Here is a 23,935-nt window from a genome sequence, read left to right on the forward strand (position 1 = left end):
AACCTCTGGGGAGACTAAGTACTAAACATCAGCACATTTTCACAGGAACTACCAAAAGAATCTGGCTCACCAAGCCCACGACATTAGAAAATGTCAAGTCACTGTTCTCAAGCCTCAGGTTTTATTTAGAAACAGTCAGTTTGTTTACTTACTGCAAGATAAACAGTATTTTCCTATGATTCTTTTCACAGGTGTCCATACTGTTTTGGTTGACACTTCCTCAAAATATAAGCCTAGCTTAAATTTTACAAAATCATAAACTACTGCCAATTCCCTCCAATGGGTATTGTCAGGTAACCTTAAGGAACAGGGCTACTCACCTTTCTTGTTATTACAAAGAAGAGTGAAATTAATTGTTCAACTTTTTTAAAAAAAAATATATAAAGTCTGAAACAATGTTGAACAGTTAATTTCATTCATATATGTGAAATTAACTGTGCACACCCCTCCATATACAAATTTTAAAATATATATTTATATACATATAAAAATTTTGCAATTTCCTCAATATTTCCCTGGACGTATTAGTAGATTAAAAACAACTGACTATTTAAAAACCTCTGAAATCAATGCTTACGTTATTCAGGAAATGAATTAACAATTTCTTGTGAAAGATTAATCATTTAAAAACTTGCTTTATGTTGTACTTAAGAACTCCATGATTTCTTTTAATACAGCTAAAACCTAATAGGCTAAAACTGAGGCTGTGTCACCGAATCATCCTACATATTATCCTGAGTATTATTCAAGGCTTATGTGGTATTTTTAGAAATCAGAATCCTAACAGTCACTATCTTGCACATAAACATATTCAAAAGTACATAAATCAAAGAATGTGTACTTGTAACTAGAGAATATTAAATACTTGAATTATTATTTTTTATAATTTAATTTAAAAGTAGTAATATAAGCAATAAAGACTAGGAACAGACTGAACCACAATGTTTAAAATTCAGATCAGAAAAAATGTCATGTTAGTAACTTAAGCCTACTAACACGTACACATAAATAATACATACACCTCTTGCCATCTTACCAAGGTATTTCTCCCTTTCTTCTCTTCTCTCCTTTGCCAGTCTTTGTCTTTCATCAGTTTTTAGAAATCCATCAATGGCTGAAGTCACAGAGAGGGGAAAAAAAAGTGTTAAAAAAGTGATAAAACCAAAGAGGCATCCAAAAGAACTAAAAAAAAATCCATTTGAAAAATCGTATCTACTGCATTTAAAAATCTCCAACAACAAAACAATTTTGCACTTGTATGCTGGTGGGTCAATAAGCCGGGATTTGGGTACATATTGAGCACAGTCTCCTACCTACTGCCGAACTCCAAGCACAGTTTCTTAGCTTAAATGCCTGACTCTTCTTCTCAGAGCAAACAAGCATGCTTGTTTTAAAACCTTAAAATTTCTTGGGCAAAACCATAAGGCTGCAATTAACATGTACTCATCTTTGTTAACAACCTCATTTTAACTTTTTTGGCTAAAAAAGAAAAAGGTCGTTCAGGAAAGCAGTAAAGGTGGTACGCAGCTCTCAGTCTAATGCTACGTGGTGTCCCAGCCTTCATATTTATGGCTTAACACAGCCCCACAGCTTCCTTGCCCACCGGAAACCACGAGCACCAGCTCATTTCAACAACCTGCAATTAGCACTGGATGAGGCTACGGAGGCAGCAGCCCTCCTGCCCTCTTTTCCAGGTAGGAAACACTTTGTTTCCTCCTCGAGTTGGTATCTGAAAGCAGGTTACTTGTTTGGGAGGAGGTTGCCTAAGGCTGTTTTGTACCTGGATCCAGACAACCCAGTTCTTTGCACAGCATGAGCAACCGAAAAGCCTAATTTCAGGCGGCAGGCAGGCAGAGAGAGACACACGAGGTCCCTCGGGGTCACCTGCCTGCATGCGTGCCCTGGAAGGAGCAGCCAGACCTTAGATGGACCTTCTGCAATACCACGGGTAAGCTCACCAGCTAGTGACTTGACAGACCAGCTACAGAATGGTATCCTTTTAAAACAGCTAACCCGGCTGCCAGTGCCCTCCTCTCTCTCTTTGTTTTCAGGATCTCCCAGGGTCTTAGCAGGGCTGCAGTGCAAACAGGCACAGTGTCTCACAGCACAGTTTACATCCTTTGCAATCATTATTTGGGCTCCCTGCTGAGTTACTGAATCATAATGAAGTCCCCTTTTGCTCCAAGAACCGCAGTTGTTAATTTTGTCAGATATACATGAGTGAAAAAGTTACTTAGACTGTAACCCCGATTCTCCTCCTGAAGAGTCACACTTGCAGGCTGCTCTCCGAGGGCATCCTGTCCATGGGAGCAAAGGTTTTGCATAGCAAGTGCCTTTCTGTAAAATGCACAGCTCTGTAGGAAGGCTGAAAACCAGCCTCAGTGGTCCCTTGGGACAGGTGAAAAACTACGGTCTCAGCTGTCCCCCATTAGAATAACAGCTTGCTTTTTCCCCAGGCAGCACCTTCAAACACCATCTCCAGTTTGCCTCTGCACACACAGACAGCGACTACCTGACAGCAGCCAGGCCTCTGGAAAACTGGAGCGATTATAGCTCCCAGCTGGTTACTTACAACTAGAATTTGTGGGTCAAATACATATCTATTACTGAAGACTCATTCTACTTCCATACTGGTCCGCTTCTTTGTTTGCTTAGCTGACATTTATTGTCGGATTTGACAAGCAGGGAGAAGAGGCGGCAGTGCCGTAAAGCAACCATAGCCATGGTTTGCAACTACTTTGAAGGGGCCTGCAATAAGTAGCCAACAAGGGGAATCCTGTTGCCAGCATAGTTAAATTACAGCTCCAATGGAAAGTTTTTCAGTGATCTGAACGTCAGAACAGCGTGAAACCTACAATTTAGGCTAGAAGCAGCAGAGGAGGTGAAAACAAGACTGGATCAAGCGCCCAAGGAGGAAAGACTGAGCCTGGGAGCAAGCAGAGCCTGGAGAAAAGGAAGAGGCAAGCAGAGGCAGAAGCTAAGGTCTTCTGTGGCAAGGGATATAACTCGGATGGAGACGTAGAAGCTGAAGTATGGAAACCAGGATGGGGATAAACTGGAGGGATGGGGAGAGAAACAGCAAGACAGTCCATGCCCATGGATTACGTTCACAAAATCCTGCACTGATTCTCATCACTCTCCTGCTTTCAGCACCTATTTATGAAACCCACTGGCAAAAATATGCCCCATTATGCTTGTCAGTAAATCACAGCAAACTTCTCTCTACCTTGATTGCTTCATGAGTGCAACTGACAGAAGTCGATCTAAAAGCTCTGGCCTAGGTCGCAACTGCCATAGCTATCCCCAAATTGGTGCACAATTTTTCAGGTCGGCTTTCTCAAGACTTTCGATGCCTCAACCCCACCCAGGTAACATGAAAAGCAGATCAAGGCTGTAATGCCAGATACTTAAGAAATGAGGATGTATCAGAATTGAAGCAGTCTGTACAATTCTTATTTTGCCTCCTTTCACATATATATTATGCATTTTTTTTTCCTTTTAGGTCTCTTTGCTTATTCAATGCACAGGATGAACCTCCTCAAAAGGCAACCCAAGTTCAAAGTGATGACTGCTTCTTGCTTCATTTCTTTCTGAAACTGGAAAGTAGACAGAACTATAATCTGAAGTCTGTCTCGGAGAACAGCACTCCAGACTTGGTTACGTCACAGGTGAAACAACAAATACATGGAATCGCTGCTCATTACATGTGCAGCACATCGATGTGCATAAAACTGTGTGGAGGAAAACAGTAGACAATCTAATAAGTTCAGGCATCAAATGCACATTCATGCAGCAAGGGTAGCATTAAAACACCAAAGGCATCCTCAGTGTTAGCATTTCTTAACTCAAGCACTTGACTTCCCAAATCCGCATGCCCGCCAAAAATCAGAAATTTGCTTGCCTTCAGAGAGTAAATATAGCTTTGAAGGACAGAATAACTATTCTCTGGGTAATAATTTCTACCTTGGGATGATTTTGTAAGGCTTAAATTAGCATATTTGCTGCACATCTTCATATAATATACATTATAAACGTAATGGGCACAACAGTTACCTGTGACGAGAAATTTGATTAGTGAAAGAAATTCAGATTCTGTTTGGTAAAGCAGACTGCAAACCACAAGCCAGCACAGGCAACTCTACCAGGAAAATAACGCAAAGCCACCCCTGCTTCGCGACATGAGCTACCAGCAGAGGGCAGGACAAGGTTTCCATGAAATAGAAAACCCCACAGCAAAAAAGCTTTCACGGTGGTAAGCGACCTCAGGTTAGTATTCTGTACACTCAGCTTTACCCTGAGCCTTCCTCATATTTGCAGCTAAGCCTCTGATCCCTCGGTTAGAAAGGCGTATAGCACTAAACGAAAGGTTTAAGAGCCAGGACATAAATGCAGCTTACTTGCGTCTTCTGCCAAGCAGAGTAATGAACACAAAGAGACACTGACAGAAAATTCTCTAATAATCCTTTATTCACAGACTTGCAGAAGAATAAGGAAACTGTCCAAGTAACAACATCAAAGATTTTCCTGTGAGAAAACACACACAAACTGCTGCTACTTCAACTCCATCTCCCAGCCCTTCCCAAAAGCCCCTTTTCCAGAGTCCCCGCTCTCAAAGGCATGTGTCTAACCACTGCGCTAATTCCTTGAGGTTGTGCCTCATTTTTTGACTGAAGAAGGCCAGCTGCTCCTCTGGGACTTTGTTACAACAAGCATTTCTAAAGAAAAAGAGCGTAACTTAAAAGCGGTTAAAATGTCAGCAGCAGTCCCACAGCAGTAATTTACCAGCTAATGCTGCAGGACTCTTTCGATACTTTAATGCCACTTTGAAATCAATATCCACAGAAGTAAAAACTGACATATCGATTGTTGCCTCATTTTGATGGGCAACGTATACCTATTCAGGCTGATTAAACAGTGCCAGAACACGTCCACACACACTCTGCTCCAGATACCGCTTGCGTAAGCCTCTTGACGGTTGCCCAACAAAGAGAGGAAGGTTGTCATGTCCTGATGAGACTCACGGTAAGCTCTGTCTTTTGAAATCCATATCCTGCTTCTGGTTGAGCAAATGACTACTCAAGCAGGACAATCAGGTTATTGGACCCTAAGAGTACACTTCAGAAGGATCAACCGGCTGCTCGGACACCTCCTCTCCTGAAATTTGTACCTGAGTAACCATAACCACCAGCAGGTAGGGCCTCCATTCACAGTGGGTTTTTTCTACTTTGTTGTCAAACCCATGTACACTTCTGTCCTCTATAATACCCCACAGTGTTTAGTTTCACAACGTATTTGTATACAGCAGTCAGCCAAGCCCTTGATAGCAGGCATCCAACACAGAAGGAAAGTCAGCTGGGGATGTGAGGCCAGCTCTACAGAAGTGTTCAGCATACCTAGACCTTTGGCCGTCCTACATGACCACATTCAACACATTTAGGCCTTTGCGCACTCTACATGACACTGTCCAATTTATCTAGACCTTTGCCACAGTATGTGTCATCTACACTGACGTTGCTGCCCTGCTGAAATTCCCGGTTTGGATGCAGTTCTGCCAATGGGTGACCTTGCCAAGGATGTGGCGAGGTGGCCTACAGAGCAGAGCAGACCAGGAATACCACTGCACTTACACCTACTGTTCTGTAGTAAACTCCACTGTTTCAATAACATTATCTCAACTTACAAAATCAAGGGTTTGCTCCCTAAGAAGAGACTTTTCCACCTGCCACTGACTCCCTCTGGGTACTACTGAATGAATAAATGTTATATTCTTCCAGTTTTCAGTGACTGACTACACTCTGAGGGGAAAAAAAGGTATAAAAGTCCATGTGACTGGACCTGGATGACACTTTCTATTGGCAAAAGGTACTTTTTCTAAATTTTAATTATGGTATACTGCTACGAGGCTTTCAGGCAGAGTCAACATGCAAACACCACAAACACTATGCAGTTATGTTCAACAAGATTTTGTGGATCGCCCTCTTTTTTAATAATTGTCTTTTCATTAGTTTTATTTACTTAAAAAAGCTGTTCATTGTATAGCAATCAAAAACCTAAATACAAAGAAACAGAATTTTTCCAGTTTCAGCTACTTAATTTTATGTTTGTGTTTGCCAGGCTGCACTTCAGTTATAACCCAAAAAGAAAAAAGGATCATTTTCCGTTATGTCTAATTAAAATACCAGGATGGGTATATAAAGGTGTTAAGTAGATGGAAGTCATTAAAGGCAGACTCAGCTGCCAAACACAGTGACATTTCAGATATCCCAGGCTAATTGTCTGAGGGGGGCCCTGGCAGATAGGACAGAGAAGCTGTCAGGGACCTGCACGCTCTAGTTAAACAGCTAGGACACAAAGTGTCGCTAGGTACCTGCCTTATGTTCCTGATCCCCAGCCTGAATTTTCAAATTATCTGTTTGAATCAAGAACTTCAGCTATACACCATACTTACACAAAGATTACAGTAGGAAAATATATCCTACCGGTATGTTTATTCAAGTTTAAGGTAAAATCACTCCAAAGTGCTGGCCAAATAACTTTAAAATGATACATACAGTATATGTATAGGCCATTTGGTGATCACGTATAATAACAAAAATATCCTACTGTATGGGAAGGGAAAACTTGCTAAAATAAAAAACGCAGATCTCTTCAGTTCTGCATGAGCCCACAGACACCTAATCAGCTCCCCAGGATTGTATGTTTTATGTATAAACAGTGTGCACAGCCATAACAGTGCCCCACAGAGACTCCAGGATCATGCAGGCACAGCAGATACACCTCAAAAGCACTCGGAGAACTGATAAGATATTAGCAGAATGTTTTTACTTACAAATACATTAGATAAATAATAACACTAATTAGTAATTTAGTTTACTGAGCAGATCCCTATGAGACAGCCCACCACACAGTAAACACAGCGCAGCAGCACGATGTCAATGTGTGTTCTACATTGCTGTTTTATTTGTGGGCTTCTGTAATCTCTCAGGCAGAAAGGAGTGTGGAGGCTCAGCCAGAGCCTGCCAGTCTCATTCTCCCAGATTTAACGCACACAAACATTCACAGCTGTATTTTTCAACCTACACCAGACCCCACACCCATCTGGAATCCGTAGGTAGGATCTTCCTCCCCTTCCTGCCTGTCCCTTCAGCTTCTAACTGCAGGTAATTACAAAAATTGCGCAAAAAGGGAGGTGAATTATGGAGATTCAGCCATAATTTAACCATGTGGGGTTTTTTTTGAACTTCAGTTTCTTTAGAATAAACCCTGCATCACTCATGTTTATGAAGACAGAGAGTTAAATATATAATTTTTAAGTTCAGCAGTTACTTTAAAAACTCTGTATTCCTACCTTTGTCAATACAGACCCCAATTAATGCTCTCAACTTTATGATAATTTAATAATTTTGCCTTCAAAAAGAAGTTTGTACGTATGTGAATGCATGTTATGCATGAAGAGAACTTATATTCCAGTAGATACAAAAATTTTCACCTTAAATCCTGTGTTCTGTAATCTTTTATTATTTATTAATAGCAATTTTCATAGCAGATGGTGATATAGTTGAACACATGAATTCCATTTCATGACTATTTTCGTATTTATTGTATGACTGCAGTGAACCTGAAAACACCTTTAGCAACTTCACATGAATCTTAAATGAAAAACTATTCTCAGGCACTTTTAGAAGTAGTGTAATTTCTCTGAAAAAGTTTATCTTTGCAGCATACATGCAAACACACACATGCTGAATTAACTATGAAATGGTGGACATGGATGTCAGATTTTATATGCTGCAGAATGAAGCCTGTGCAAAGACGCCTACAGATGGTAAGCAGGGATAAAGGACAGACCTGCCTCTCCATCCCACTCCAAGGGAGTATATTATACTCCCTTTCTCTACACTAATAACACCTTCCAGGACTCTTCATTCCCAAGGGGGAGGGAGAAAGGAGACAAAAAAGAAGGGGGTTTCCTTTTGCTTATTATACATCTCTCATCCAGCAATTAGTTACCAATGGGATTATTCTTCTGCTACAAGAAAATGGACAACTATTGTTAAGTCTCATATAAAATTTTAATACAAGCGTTCATACATGTAAACATTATGTCCAGAGCCTCAGCTAACAGTTCTTGAGTGCTCTAATACTAGCTTCAAAGTAGCTACTGCTCTAGTAGCCATTGATCAAAGTGGGCACAACCCTACCACCGGCTCCAAAGCAACCTGGCAGGTAGGGACACAACCAGAGATATTCATGCCCCACTCCTGCTCTCGCTGAAGTCCCAAGCGTTTTATCTTTGCAGAATATCAGCAGAAGCAGAATTTAGCATCAAGATAGTTATATAAAAAAGTCAAGAGTTGATCAAGAATTCTGAAATTGGATGAAAGAAGAAAAGTAGCAAAAAAAGAAGCCCGAAGATTCTCATTTATTTATAACTGCTGTTACCAAAACATCTAGTAATTTTTCTAATTGCAACTGATTTGAGTTATACATTTGCAGTACAATCTAAGTCTATGAACAATCTCCAGAGCTGTTTTATAAAAAAAAAAAAACCCCGACATTGCACAACATTAGAATCACAATTATAAATGATTTTTAAGACTTATCCTTTAAAATAGTCTAAGCAGGGCTTTTTGGGGGCCTAGGGTTTTTTTTTCAGTGGTTGAGAAGGTTTTGGAAGGGTTAGGGTTTGGGGGTTTTGTTTTGGTTTTCAGAGTTTTTTTGCCCCCCCCCCCAACTTGCTTTAAAAAAAAATTTCTAGTAAACATAGTCTCAGTGTAAAAGATAATCAAATTTGAAGATGCACTTAAGATGTAGGAAAATTATGTTTTTTAAAATTGATCCAGTCACAACTTATATTATCAGAAAAAGCCCTCAAGAATATTAACCAAAAACAACAACATAGCCCTTTCCCCCTCGGCTACCTAACTACACAAGATTTATAACGAGGGATGGAACAAGAGAGGAGTGTAATCCAAAAGGAATTCATGCATTCATGACACTGTCTTGATAACGGATTCATCCTACACACACACATTGGGGGGGGGGCAGGAATCAAATCAGCAACTTAATGGAAGGAAAGACTATGCATTCTGGAATGAATAAAAAAGAGAAATAAACAAAAACAAACACTGCTTCTAACTCACAATTAATGCTTTGAAACTAAATGGAAGCAGGGATCACCAAGGAATAACTGCAGGCACCAGCTGGAAATTATATACTAAAATAACAAGCAAACCCCAAAACCTATAAACACTACAAATGAGACATTTTTTTTCACTACAGATTTTTTTCTTCTTTCATTCACTCACTGCATATCTCCTGAATTAGCCATTGTCCCAACATGTATTTAGGATTTATGCAATTACTAACTTGCACAGACACGTTTCACTGACTTCAGCAGAACCACTTAATAAAAACAGAAAAGATAGAAATATCTTCTAAGGATTAGGAAGCCCTTGCATGCCGTGCCCAAATCTGAAAAGATGTCCCATCACTCACATACTCTCATAATAAATGGAAAATGCATTTGCTAGAAGGATACTTCCTATAAAGACTGTAAACACTGCTTGCCTAGTTCACTTCACCTCATGTCCTTTGCAAGAAAAAGCCTCGCTGTAAGACAGTAAGCCTCAAGTCATAGTTATTCTGCCCAAATTATCTAAGGGAAATGTTTTAGGATCCTATACGTTCGTTTCTCCATCCCAGTGAATTCAACCTGAACAACCTCATTTCAGGAACACTCCTATCAAAATGAAAGAAATTAAATTTCTTTATAACAATTTCATCTCCAAAATGAACTAGGAAAAAAGCTTTCCTTCTATAACGTAGTCTAGCACACTTCAATTCCTCATTAAAATTGCTTTTGGACTTGCAGTACACATTCATGTATCAACATCTGCTGATGTTATATATTTATTATTAGGTATTAGATAACAAGAGCTCAGTAAAAACTAGCATTTCACTGAGAGATTCAGATATTTTTAGCATCAGCAAATGAGAATGCAAGTATCCATTTCTCTGACTTCCAGCTAGCTTGTAATCCCCAAATGCACATTAAAACCCACCTCCTAATAAAGTTAATTGGCTTTGCTGGTGTATGGCACTGAGCAGTGATCTTACACTTTGGTGGTTTTACAATTTTCACTGCTGTGTTGCACTCCCAAATGGTAGCTGAAGCGCATGAAGGTATCAGAAGCAAAGGGACAGCACAGAACTGCTTTTCCAAATGCAGGTAGCAAGAGCTTGCGTGGGAGTCTCCACAGCCACTGGCAGTCTTGCACAGCCCCCACGTGGGCAAGGACATCACCTGCAGCTGAGGTGCTCCATTCCTCTCCTTTCACTGTGATTTTCTTCCACGGAAAATCAGAGCAGAGCAGCTGCAAACCTCCCATTCCAGGTAAGCTGGAGGGCAGGGGACAGCGTTTCGGGGGAGCCGCAGCAGTCTCTGTACACCCTGGCTTCCCAGGTCTCTGCCCGCCAGGCTGCAGGGCAAAGCTGAGGGCCTCCGCAGGAAAGCGACTGCGTGCAATGGGCCAGTTGGTAGGGACAAAAAGAAGTCCTAAAGTCAAACTCTTAATCAACCTCGGTGTCAAAGTACCCATACAAAAGCGTGACATGGCAAAACAACAGCTTGCTGCTGGAACAATTTCAGCCCGAAAGCATTCTTCTGGAGCCTTGACTAAAAATGACAACACAGATCTGTCACTATATTCTCATTAACTGTCATTAAAAAAAATTTAAGGATAACCCCTGATGAAATGATAAAACAAGGTTCCTATCTACAAATAAATGGCTCACACTGGGGAGACAGAGGCTTGGTGAACAAGCATTTTTGGAGGTGGCAATTTGTACAGTGTAGCACTGACCTTCAACAATCCACTGCACATGTATGTACAGGGAAGGCTCTGCAGAGTCCTTTTACTAACATTTTTTTCAGTTAAAATCTAATTAACAGAAACTGCAAGAGATACCTCTGCTTTGCGATTTCCTCAGAGTTGCAGAAAAAGTATGTTTAGAGAATCAAAAAAATGTATTTGGCTTCTAACAGTGCTTACAGATGCAAAGTGTTGCCAGCATACCTCTTATTTCCACAACATGCCTACATGTTTTTTCCTAGACAGTACAATCAATCTTTTAACATTACCTTCATTTTGTACTGTACCCTGTCCTCCAACATTAAGTTAGTGATGTCTGAAGATCTGGAGAAGGCTTTAGGGTGTTTCTCTTTGGTTTCTCGTAGTCAGCAAAGTAAATACAGAGCATTTAACAAAAGAAAAATCCATTTGCAATTTTCCATTTATGTATCTTTCTATCAAAAAACAAAGTGTTGATTACTTACCCATCAAGTACTAACCTAAATAACTTCCACTTTGCTCTGCCCCTACCTGGTGCATCACTGACAGTGTATTATTCCACACAGAAGCAGCTGCCACATTTCAAAAGCATGTTTTCCCTGTGATCTGGCACAAGCTTCAAGAACGAAGCAAATCTGATTAATCCAGAGGGTACACGATCAAGTGAACTTCATCTTCGGTGGACTTGACTATGATTAGGAGCGAGAATTAAAGCGTTGCTTTTACTGTGCTTCACACTAATAATATTTCCCCAGGATTTATTTACGGGAGAGGAAGAACATCCATTCTCAAAACCAAAACAATTTATTCTAGGAACATGAACAGTAAATCCTCATAGGGAGGAAACGCTGTTACAATTACATGTCTGTCTTTAACCTTTTTCCCTTGCATTTTAGTAGGTGTACTACACCAATGTATTTCATATTAATAGCGTTATGTACAGACTTACAGTTTAAACTATGTTTCTGGTCAGTTTATCAAAGTCTATTCCATACAGCTCCTGCTTTTGGATACCCCAGTCTTGGCCCATAGTTATAATTCTTAATAAATCCTATAATTTAGTGGTGGGATCTGAATATTTGCCCATTTAAATCCAGAACATGAACTTTTCCCTCTGGTACTTAGGCAGTTATTTGATCTCATTTGAGAATCTAATCCTTCTAGGTCTTCCATCAAGAGCCTAACACGTCCTTGTTGCAACTTCTGCTTAGTTTTCTAACTGTCCTTTAGCTGTCAGCTTCTGGCTCCAAGGGAACACCAAGAATGATGCTTTCAGCGCATGCAGTTCCACCTGCAAGACACTGCTGAGACCAAGCACTGGCAGCCTCGCTGCCCCAAAGAGAACAAAAATATTGTATTTGCATACATCCTTTTGGATGAAATTAATGCATCTTTGTATGATAATTTATAACATTTTTTCTCGATTCCACTATTTAATACTAGCCACTGTGCATAGAAAATGTTAATTGTCTCTGTTAAAAACTAAACACACCCCACCCTCAAAAGACAAGGCTCCAAAAGCAAGAACCTCATTCAACTCTTATCCTTGAACCATGTTAAAGAGTCTGAATTACTTAGAGCTTCTAGATGTCTAGGAAATATCCCAAAGCAGAGATTGTCTTAACACTGACAGAGGCAACCTAATTCACATATGGGGCTGCTGCACCTTGTTGGAATCCAAGACTGCGAAGGGACAATGAGACATCAGCACAGCTGTAACACTGAGATACACTGGGTCTCGCCCACCTTGCCTCAATCCTGCTTCGCTCCGATGGAAAGACAATGCTTGCACATTGTGGAAAGAGAGAAAAGGCATTAGAACTAGTAAGTTAGTACTTGGAAGAGTATTTTTCAAGGGAAGAGGACAGTATGCAGACGGACCAAGACACAAATAAGGCTGATCATTTCTGCATCCCTTGAAATAGTTGTGTGAACCTATGTACTTAAGTAGTGTTTAGGTGGATTTTCAGCTACTTTAAGTGTTTTAAAGATTAAGTCTGCCTTTTTACCACTGCAAAAAGATAAATCTTTGTTTAATCTGTAATTTCTCAGAGGATTATTCACTGAGTTCCCACTGTAAGTTGTCTTATTTGTTTATGCAAATTCAGAACACAAATCACATCATACATGGAGCTCAAGCTGCAGAATAAACAAGGTATTTTACCAAATCACTTTTCTACACAGGAGAGATGAGTGGATTGTGCATCCAGTGATTTTTTTCAAGTCTCAAGAAGAGGAAGGGTGTATTTTCCCAGGGTAAGAATCTGAAGCTTTTATGAAGATTTACAAAAATCTGTAAAACTAAAGGATAAAACAGAAGTTAAAGCTGCCTGTACAAAGTGACTAAGCTGTATGCAAAGTGCTTAAATGATATGCAAAGACGAGCACAAACCCCGAATCCAGGATTCACAGCACACTTAAGCCAACAGAAAAAAGCCAATTAAAACATAGCGGGTCACTAAGCTTTGCAGTAAGTATTGCATAGCACAGAGATCAGGTCCCGTATTCAGTATTTTCTGTCAAAGTTCATCTAAACTTCAGCAGTGATGCACAGCAAAACTACACAGGATGAAGGGAGACTCCAGCTTGCACAGGTATCTCCCACCGGCTTTTGTGACCTTCATGGCCCAAAGAGAAAGGAGTCAAGAGATGTGTTTAAGTCAATAACGTGCAATTTTCACTGCCATGACAGGACAGCATCTGCCCTAGCTCAGGGGAAGCCTGCGCGGGAGCGCGTGCAGCAGGCACCGCAGGTGGCACTCGGCTGGTCTTTCCCTCACCACAATCATTTTGCAGTCTTTAGACACACACGGGCACTTGCACGCATACTCGCATTCTACAGGCACGGTGTTTTTCTTTTGACTGTTACCTGAATTCATTTCAGACACCAGAGACACTGGCCCAAACCATTATTTTTTATGAAAATACAAATACTTAAAGAATGACGTTTCTTGCAGTATTCCTGCTGATCCTTCAACCGTCTGGAGAAGACTGCCTTGCTTCAGAACAAAGTCCTATACCAGCATGTAAGTGCTACAGTTAGTGATTCAACATCAGCATCCAGATACTTTTAAAACACTATACAAAACCAGCAGAAATTAATTTCAAACGTTTTAACAAAAATAACATGGTTTATATTTGTCCAAAATTACAAACCTCTATTAAAAGGCTTGTATGGCTCTTCCATCACAGTATAAGAAAAGCTATCGGTTTGGCTTAAAGGCAAAAATTGTTTATTATTTTTCTCCTTATGCCTCTGTATACAACCCTGGGAATGAAACAGAAATGCTGCTAGTTCTTGCACCTGAATTTGTAGCACTTTACACAGCAAATTTCTGTTCTCATTTGTATGTAAGGGCAGAGCCGGAAATCTGACCCACAGAATCTTATTTTTCTGGTACCTCAAATTCTTCAAACCAATAACTTGGAAGAAAACCCTATGGGGAACTAAAAAGCCTCATTTCCTACAGGGCTGTGCCTAGACACCAGATTCTCTTGTATCTATCAAGATGCAAGTTTCTGCTGAAGTGCTCTTGGAGGTCGGGGCATTCACAATCAACTCCCTCCTGAGAGCGGTGAATTTTATGGCATGTAACACAGGGTGAGCTTGTACTGCATCCTGTGGCCTCACCTGTTTTTACCATCTTTACAGGAATATAGCACCCTGTAGACGGTAACTTCTGTCAAATTTGGTTGAAGTTGACTGACGGCTTCAACAGCTAATTACCGGGGAGAAGAAAGAAGGACAGACAGACGAACACGATCCTCTATGCTTCATTTCTTTTGGAAGAAATACAGACAACTAAATTCTTGAAATTACAGCCAGACACTGAAAACCCATATCAAAGTCCTTATTCATTTGCTTGCCTTGAGAAATACAGCATATTCAGTGTATGATGACCCTACATCATTAAGGGTTTTCTATCTTCAAGGCCCCAGCTACTCACAACAGGATGGCCTCGGGAAAAAAAGAAAGCTCACAACAACTTTAGAAAATCTATAAAAAATTGTGGAACTTGCTGAAAACAAATACAGAAATCTGCATGGTATCTTTTTTAATAACCTAATAGTTCAGAGAAAAATCAATACATCTTCTGCACATTATTTTCTGAGTAACTCACATAGAATAAAGGCAACCAAGAAAAATGAGAGGACATAGATTAGCCTAAACCCACACATTTAAAAACACATGGTTTAAATGTTTTAGGAAACAACCATATGACGTTACGCTGCACTGATTTTCAGAGCATCTAATTAATTGCCCAACATTTAAACTGACAGGCTTAAAGAAAGACAGAGACAACATATAAAATGAGCACTCTAAGAGGAGCTTAATCAGTGTCATGACTAAAACTGCCACGATAAACTGACCAACAATAACGGAAGAATAATTTTCAGTGGTAATTTATTTTAGGTTATTTATAAAAAGCAGAATGAGAAACTGAGTGCTTGCAGTTTATCAAAACAGCACTGTTCAACTAAAAAGCTGATGATAACAGATGATCTTGAAGAAATTATTTGCACAGAACATTATAAGCTCTAAAAGGAAACAAAGATAATTACGTGCATAAGTGAACAGCAGCATAAATGTACTAAGGTTGACGATGATCACTGAATTCACACTTACAATCTTCTGTGGCAAATGCCACACTGAATAAACCAAATCTAATTACGCAGATTTTTGTTTTTGCATACAGATTTATTCAATGCTACAACACAGTCTAGTAACACATGGTGTGGATGCGTACACTGGGATAAAAAGAAAGCTCTTCAGTAGAGACAAATGGATGGTGAATGTGAGAAATTCAAGGTCACATACGCTTGGCAGGCAATACTTTGTTTTAATCGATTCTGAAAACACTTGAATGATGATTTTGCAATTAAATTATCTGCTTATAATACAATGTAATTGTACATTTTAGAAGATGAAGGCCAGTTAGCTTAATTTCTTCTAATGTGTGTTTAGACTTTGCAAGCGTACTGTTAGCCTGTACATGAGTTAGGTGACATTTTCTAGTTAAAATTTACTTTTTAATTTTCTCTTGTTCATTGTTCCTCCATCTCCCCCTTTTCTGACGCGTCTCAATTGTGGTTTTAATAAAACAATTTATTGGTAAGAAATTTAACCTGACTGACCTTGCAAACAAAATAAACGTAGCTTTATTTGGCACCAGAATGCAGGTGCTTAGTCAAAAGCTTATAACTCAGTGTCCACTTTGCACCACAGAAGATAGCCAAATAATCCTGTTTTAATTCTTACTTGTGTGTCATCATCTTTTTCTGCCCCAATGTCAACACTAAATCCCAAACTATGTTCTTTCCTACGTGATTATTTTCCTTTTCATGCCACGAAACCAGTAAGATAGAGAGATCTAGTTTTATGTAGTACTTCAGTTATGACATTTGTACCAATAAAACTTGCTGTACAGTCATTCCATAGGTAAGTATCTATTTACAATTCATTTCTTGTCTTTGCCCTTAATGTCTCACCGGGGCGTCTACCGAGACAACCAGACTGTCCACCTCGCCCAAGCTGCCAGAACTTACATTACAGCTACAGAGTAGAAACAGACAAAACTTTCCTCATTCAAAGAACATTTTCAATTATTTAAAAAAATTCCTATTCTTGACCCTACAAAACTAAAGAGGGTAGATTTAGCCTCGATACAACAAAGAAGTTATCATAGCAAATGACGGTGGTGAGGCACTAAAACGGGTTGCCCAGAGTGTGGTAGATGCCCCCTCCCTGGAAACATTCAAGGTCAGGCTGGATGGGGCTCTGAGCACCCTGGTCTAGTTGAAGATGTCCCTGCTCACTGAAGGGGGCTTGGGCTAGATGGCCTTTAACAGTCCCTTCCAACCCAGAATATTCTATGATTTTTCACCACATTAAAAGGAAGCAACAAAACCCCCAGTAACAGGGTGTTATCCTACTAGTCCATCAGCTAGATTACAGCTGAGTAAAACAGTAGTTCTGTCAATAGCAAATAGCCTAGCAGGTTTCAGACATTTTTAAACACAGATGTCTCCTCTAGCCCAACTTTTACGTGAATCTGAGTACAACAAAACACCCTTTGTAGAGATTTTTGGTTTTTTTTTAAATAGAGGCTTAGAAAGTGTAAAGTACTTTTGACAAAAAGTGTTCAAAACTGGTATTATTACATTCTTCTATTTCTATCTTAATAAGCCACACATGCCCACTACCCAAGCCTATGATCATGCTGGGCCAAATACTTTATATATAAAAGATGTTCATAAATAAACGATTCTGTTAATATGCAGAAATGGCTGCTGGTGCACAAGTAACCAGAAGCCAGCAAAGCATCCATTTGCTCCCTGCACAGGGGCCACCAGCTGCTAACAGAAGGGAAGGAAAAGATGTTTTGCACTATAATACACACCACAAGAAACCAGCAGCCACTCCTGCATGATGAGCGAGAAGTGATCAGATAAAGATGACTTGAGGGGAAAGAAAACATTAGATACCTAGTCCAGCAATGTTTTGGGTTTTCCACCCCCCTCCTTCTACTAACCTCTCTTCTTTCTAAGTTTCAGGACGTACTGCCCATGAACATTTCAACATTTCCACTAAAGGCTGGAGTGTCAACTGGAGTCACCAGGTTGAGTGCTGAAATAGAAGTATTTTTATTTTGCCACCTTAAAAAGCAAGTCTTAGGAGGAAGAGTGTCTCAAGCACACACTTGCTGAACAGCAGACTCCTACTCTATGTAAACCATCAGGGCAGTTTTAGCTAAAAGATCAGGGCTACTTCCCTATTAAATCCCACAGCTCAAAAAGTCCAAGGTGATGTGTCTATCAAAGCCCAGTTAAAGAAGGTCCACATATTTAAAAAAAAAAAAAAAAAAAAAAAAAACAAAACCAAGACAACCCCATACCTGCACACAACACAACTACAGCAAGTTCTGAAATTGATAAAGGTAGACCCATGAGGAAACTTCTAAAGTTTCAGTTTGAAAATACAAAGTATTCATGATGAAAGTGAAATCAGCCTGTTTTACAAACAACTTTAATTATTAATACCATGTAGATCTAGCCAGATGGGAGACAATATCCTGCATAGTGCAGCTGAGAAAAACAACAGCAGGGAAATAAAAATCATTCTTCTTTTCAACTGTCATACCATAGACAGTGCTAAAAGTTATTTTCAGAAAACATTCTGCAGAGTTTTTTTTGAAATAAAAAGTAAATTGCAACTTCCTAAGAAGTTTTGCTCGTTATCAGCCACTGCAGCAGAGTGAAGCCACAATGATTCCCTTCTTCACGTTGAAGAGCTCAAGGATGTTTTCGACAACTGCTTACCATGATAATCTCAAAGACAACATTTCCTAAACATCGTTTGAAGAGATCATATCCGTTTCCCTCCTCCCAGGAATATAAGCAGTGTATGTATATAGGCCATTCAGTTCCACTCTCAAAATCACTTTTGACAACGACACCTCCAGCTAGTGATATCAGCAACTGAGCTTCCTTCCCCTCACTTCAAGTGGATGCAGGCTTTTTCTAAGCACTTACCATCTTTTAGCCCTATGAAAAAATTAATAGGTCAATTACCATGATTTATAAAAAGCTAACTTCTACAGAAGAATCAGTAAGTAGTGCTCTGTAACTATGGTCTTTCTAGACAAAAATATATATACTTTACACAGTGAGCACATCATTATTTCAAGATTACTTTTCTCACTGGCAAAGAGTTCTGTTGGAAGTGTTATCTATTACATGAACAGCCAAAGACTGGATTATCTCTTACATTTATTTTTCGTCTCAGCCATTTTAGATTGATTTATGAGATTAAGAGTAGACAGTAAGATTTAGAAAAAGATTTTATTTACGCATGTGTAGCTAGATGTATTCCCCCCACATACATATATATGGTAGAAGGGGTGAGGACAGAAACTGAAAAAGAAATATAGAAACATGTTCCAGTTTTCACAAGCAGAGTGATAAACAGCAGCACTGTGTGAACATTTATCTTTTAAAATACCTCGTGTTTGTTTATTCACTGGAGATCACATGGCAGTCTTCTTGAACTTTCCTGCCCTTAACACTATTTCCAAGCTAGGATGCTCATTATTTTATACAGTTCTCTGAAAGATCAACAGAAAAACCACTGCCACAACCTCCACGTGCAAGGCAGACCAGGAACGACCACTTCAAACCTCCTTCCCCAGCACAGCAGTGCCCTAGCAGCATCCCCCCACAAGACTGGGATTTGCTGGAATGGGCAGCACTGAGCATGTTACTGCTACTTTAAGAATTTTGTGGTGTAAAGAACAATACACACGTTAAGCTTCAGTGGTGGCGAGTGTTACCCAGTGTTCATTTTTAGATTTTATTTAGAAAAAAAAAAAAGTTGTATTTATATACACCTGAGAAATATGGGTATTTATATAACGCCGCTGAGACAACGCTTCAGTGTTATCAGGATCATTACCTGTTTCCACTTTAGTGGAATTTGGCTGCAGAGAGTACCGGTATCCTGAGCTCTGTTGTTTCTCATTTTATGCAGTTTTCCTCACTCTTTTCATTAAAAAGAGAACAAGAAACAGATAAAGGAGTTTTGTCCCTGCCCTCCCCCGCCACCTTCTTTTTTGAATTCAAGTTCCACCAAACACAATGCCCTGCCTATGCACATATGGCTCTTCTCTGGCATGCTCCATACCTCCCCATGTCTCAGCATAAATCCATGCAAGCTCTTCCCTCTCCTCAAAGCCTTAGACCTCAAACAAAAAGCCTTCTGTCATGTCCAACGCACCTCATTCCTGCATCCCTGCAGCTTCCAGCACAACTGCCCTCCATCCCACCAACATCATCTTCTCCCCTGGCTTGCCAACTGCCCTGGGAAGCCCTCGAGGCACCGCCTGGGCCCACCCAACTTCCTTGGCAGTGCGAGTGCCGACGGCCCCTCTCCTGCTGTCAGGGGCAGCTGGCACGCCCCAGCACACTAGCTGCAAGCAAACCCGCGTGCCCCACGCCACGTATGCACACTGTTTTGGGGAGCTTGAGAAGTCTTCAGCGAGAAAACGGGCATCCTTCCTCAGGACCACGAAACGAGGTCTCTCCCTGGCACCCAGCCCCCTCATTCGCAGCAGAAGGTGGTTTGGACACTTCCATGGGCTTTGCCGGCCACAGCAACCACCCTACCTCAGCCTGCTCCAGTGAGCCCAGCCTGGCCTGCCAGCCACACCGCGGGTGCTCCTGGCCACACAGAGAAACCATGTAACACGGGCTTTCCTTTAAAAAAATAAATAAATAAAAATCACACATGAGGTCTTAACTCCATAACTTCAGTTTTGGTACTGCGAATACATTTGTCACTTTCTAAAGTTTGTTCTCTGGCTGCAGCGTGGATGGAAGAGGCACAACGAAGAGGTGGGTGCTGGTCTCCTCCTGGAGCTACGGACAGAGGCCAGTGGCCAGGTCCTGCAGCATCGCAAGCATGAGGGAGCAGCCCAGCCAAGCGCGTCGGAATAATCAGAGGCAATTCTGCAAATTACAGGAAGTCCAGTTCTCTCGTATTTTGGCAAAATTGTAACACAACAGAAAAACACACTGCCCTTTTTTTTTTTTTTTGATCATTATTAAGGCAGGTCAGACTTCAAATCAGAGCAGGAAAGAGCATTTGTTTCCTTACAGCAGCTGACTGGACTGGTACTTTTGTCAGTGTCACTTAAAAGAGAGTTGCAAGGTTATAAAGCATCATTTCCTCCAATGTAACTTACAGTAAGAGTTCCTCCAGTTTCCAATAGAAGAAAAAAGAGAATCAATGCAAACCAAATTAATTTTATGTTATTAAAATATAAGCATTTCAAAGCTTACATCTTATAGAACTTCATCTAGGTGCTCTCTGACAAGAAATCAGAAACACGTTTTGTACTCAACTCACTGGGAAAACAAGTCTATTTTTCTTTTTGAACCAAGTTAGTCCAGAAATATTTAATGAAAAAAATTATATTCCAGTTCTTAATCAGTATCAAGATGTCAATATACAGCTGTCAGTACTAATAATAAAATATTCAATAAAAATAGCTTAAATTTAGGGATAGCATATATAAATCCTCTAGTGACAACCTATTCCTCTCACCATAAGTTTAAAAACTACTCCAGCTTTCCACTTGCTTTCCTCTGATTTTTTTCAAACTATGTATCTTTCCTGCATGATTATTCATCTTCTCTACGTTACCATCCCATGATCTTCCCCATCATCCAAACTTTACTAATCAGCTTCAAAATTAAAACCTAAAGTGATCTTAAATCATAGAGAGCTTTTTAGAAACCGCCTGGTGAATTTTATGTCCTGAAATTCTAAGCAACATGATTTCCTATACAAAAAGTATACAGCAATATTTCAATATCACAATTCCACAAAGTCAAGTTCTATCTGATTCTAAAATACATGTATACTTCCATTTTTAAACTTTCAACTTCTGTCTTAATCAAAATGTATATAGGAGGATACTTGAAGGAACACTAAGTCGGTATGGCAAATTGATTTCAACAAATAGTTCTCCTATGGCATAATGGCTAAAGCTATTAAAGACAGAATATTAATAACATCTCTGCAAGATCAGTTGCAATAGTTCGGCAAAAGGGAATGTGGCAATCAGAAGAACAAGCGAAATTTAACTTGAAGTGTTTCCTGCAAGCCTTGCCTTACACTTCAGATGTATATAAGCATTGATATTTAACTACTTACAGTTCAAGAAATGTGTAAAAATACAGTTAAAATTTGAAAGCAACGTAAGTACACCAAAACCACCTTCAGGCTTTGCTTTAATGTTAGTTTTTACAAAGTACTTCAAATTAGTTCCTATACTTAACTTCTGTTTAATGTTAGGGTTGTGTGTATGTTATCTTGGTAAGTATTTGGCATACGTGAACATCCTTGTAATGACCTGACCCAAACCGTAACAACGTCCATAAGTTTTTATCTAAAAGGATTCAAGGATCTGAGTGCATGATTAAGTCCTTCCACAGCGGTATGTGTCTGATATACGCAGATGCTGTACTGGGCATCCTTTTTGTTATGACTAAAGCTGGCTTAACTTGTGGCACTACTCAGAATTCTAATTCCATCTGTTTTTATGTCTTCCATGAGAGACAGAAAGGTGCAGATGACAGATTTTTTTTTTTTGAAGTGCAAGAACTGTAACCTCACCTTCAAATGAATCCTCCCAAGTTTGTTCATTGCCTCCACTGACAGAAGAATTCTCAGCTTGTTTCCACTTATAAAATCATTAATTCCAATACGTTTTCTTTCTGAAGTGTTCAGTGTATTTCTTTTAATAGAAAAATCACTGATAACAATTTCTAGTATAAATAGAAGAGATGACATCATTCTGAAATACTTGAACAGTAACAAACCAGCACATTTATAACTAAAAAATACCAGCAAATCAACTCACTTTCTCATCCTTAGCTAAAGCTGTTTTGGCTTGACAGTCTCTGAACTCCCTTTAAAGAACATTTCTTCTCTTTTTCACCCCACACATACTTGTCTGCAGACACATTTTATTCCATAAAGCTACCATTTCTGAGTTCTCGGACAAATCTGTCTGCTACCTTTTAAACAACAACATCATGTCACACTACACAGACAAAACAACCACAATTTCTGGCTCATACACCACTTGCCAAAGGAAGTCTTTGGGTACCACAGCCACTTCAATGCAATGCTCCGAAACTGAGGGCGACAGGCTTGCCCCAGTACAAAAGCTTTGTAGAAATGTAAAAAAACTTCCCACTGATAAATGGAAGCGGGAGAGGGGAACGGCTCCGGGTCCTCGCGGGCAGGCTGCGGGCGCTGCAGGCTCTTCTTGTCAGCTGTGAGAACTAAGTGAGCAGAACAATTTAGCAAGCTTATTACCGGTTCAGCAAGCAAAAAGAGCTAGCACACACGCAGCAGAGGCCCAAGTTACAAGCCAATTAAAAGCTTTACATTATCGCACCACCTCACTGCAAACAATACGAAGGAACACAGTCAACTTCGCCGATCTGCTCCCCCTTTGTAAATAAGACCAGACCAAAACTAAAAAAACCCCAAAAAAACTGACAACAAAAGACTCCATACAGTCACTAGTCCTGCAGCCATCATTTCGACACAAGAGGACACCCCTGAGCACCTGTATGCAAAACACACACTGTTTTTATTTAGTGAATATTGTGATTACTTTAATGTAGCTAATTTGAGGTGAGCTTGTACACAGTCCTTTAAAAAGAAAATTGCCTCTTTGCTAAGGAATGTTTTCATAGCACCAAATAGCCAATTTCTGAGCAAATTTCCCTTTGCAGTGAGTAGTACTAGGCTCTCATCTATTATACATAGTGATAGCAGAAGAGATCATTTGGATGCTACTGCTTCTACACTACAGTAGCTCTGAACTGAGTAACAAAAATAACTAACATACTTAGGGCATTATTATCCTATGGCAATAAGGCAATCAAAACCATGCATGTTTAAGTAGTGATAATCAGCATAGCTATATATCTGGTTAGAACCATAGCAGGGTGAGAAACAACTGCACTGCTTTCATTCCACGGGGATCCAAGCCAGTGGAGAGGAATTGGGCCAGCTTACAGCAGCTGAGCAAGATGGTATTTTTGATAACTGCCTTCTGGTGCTCAGAACCTAATTCTTGTACAAAAATACCTGTTTTTTTGCAAATGGAAGGGATCTTCAATTTAGTATATATGCCTCAGTCAACAGGCTTCAGGAAGTATGGATCACACCTATTTCTTTCACAAGGTGTGGGATACCAATTTGGGCAACAGAAGCTTGCGTCAGACTTCATAATTATTAAAATCTATTACCAGGTTGATCAAAAAAACCAACAAACCCACCAGCAAGTGTCCTCCAATTCTTCCATTATTCATTAAATCAGAAATAGGCAGCTCGACATACGGCATTCAAGCTGTTACGAAATTCACTTATTTGTAAACGACAAATGAAACGCCTTCTCAGTGTAACAGCTTTTCCTGGGGAGTCAATTTATTTAAAAGAAATTAAGACATTATCATACCAAGACATAATTATGGGATTTTATACGTAATTACAACCTGAAGTA

At 39.8% G+C, this 23,935-nt stretch overlaps 1 protein-coding gene across 5 annotated transcripts in view; it reads right to left on the bottom strand.

Annotated features, from left to right (window-relative positions):
• MAP7D2 (MAP7 domain containing 2) overlaps window positions 1-23,935 on the bottom strand; it is an 88,012-nt gene that overhangs the window by 36,554 nt on the left and 27,523 nt on the right. For all 5 annotated transcript variants that reach the window (XM_075429267.1, XM_075429250.1, XM_075429241.1 and 2 more), the window contains exon 2: window positions 1,037-1,114. In XM_075429267.1, the coding sequence (XP_075285382.1) occupies window positions 1,037-1,114 (78 nt within the window). The remainder of the gene's footprint in view (window positions 1-1,036; window positions 1,115-23,935) is intronic.

This window comes from Opisthocomus hoazin, chromosome 1 (assembly GCF_030867145.1).
Source record: "Opisthocomus hoazin isolate bOpiHoa1 chromosome 1, bOpiHoa1.hap1, whole genome shotgun sequence".
NCBI classification, from domain to species: Eukaryota; Metazoa; Chordata; class Aves; order Opisthocomiformes; family Opisthocomidae; genus Opisthocomus; species Opisthocomus hoazin.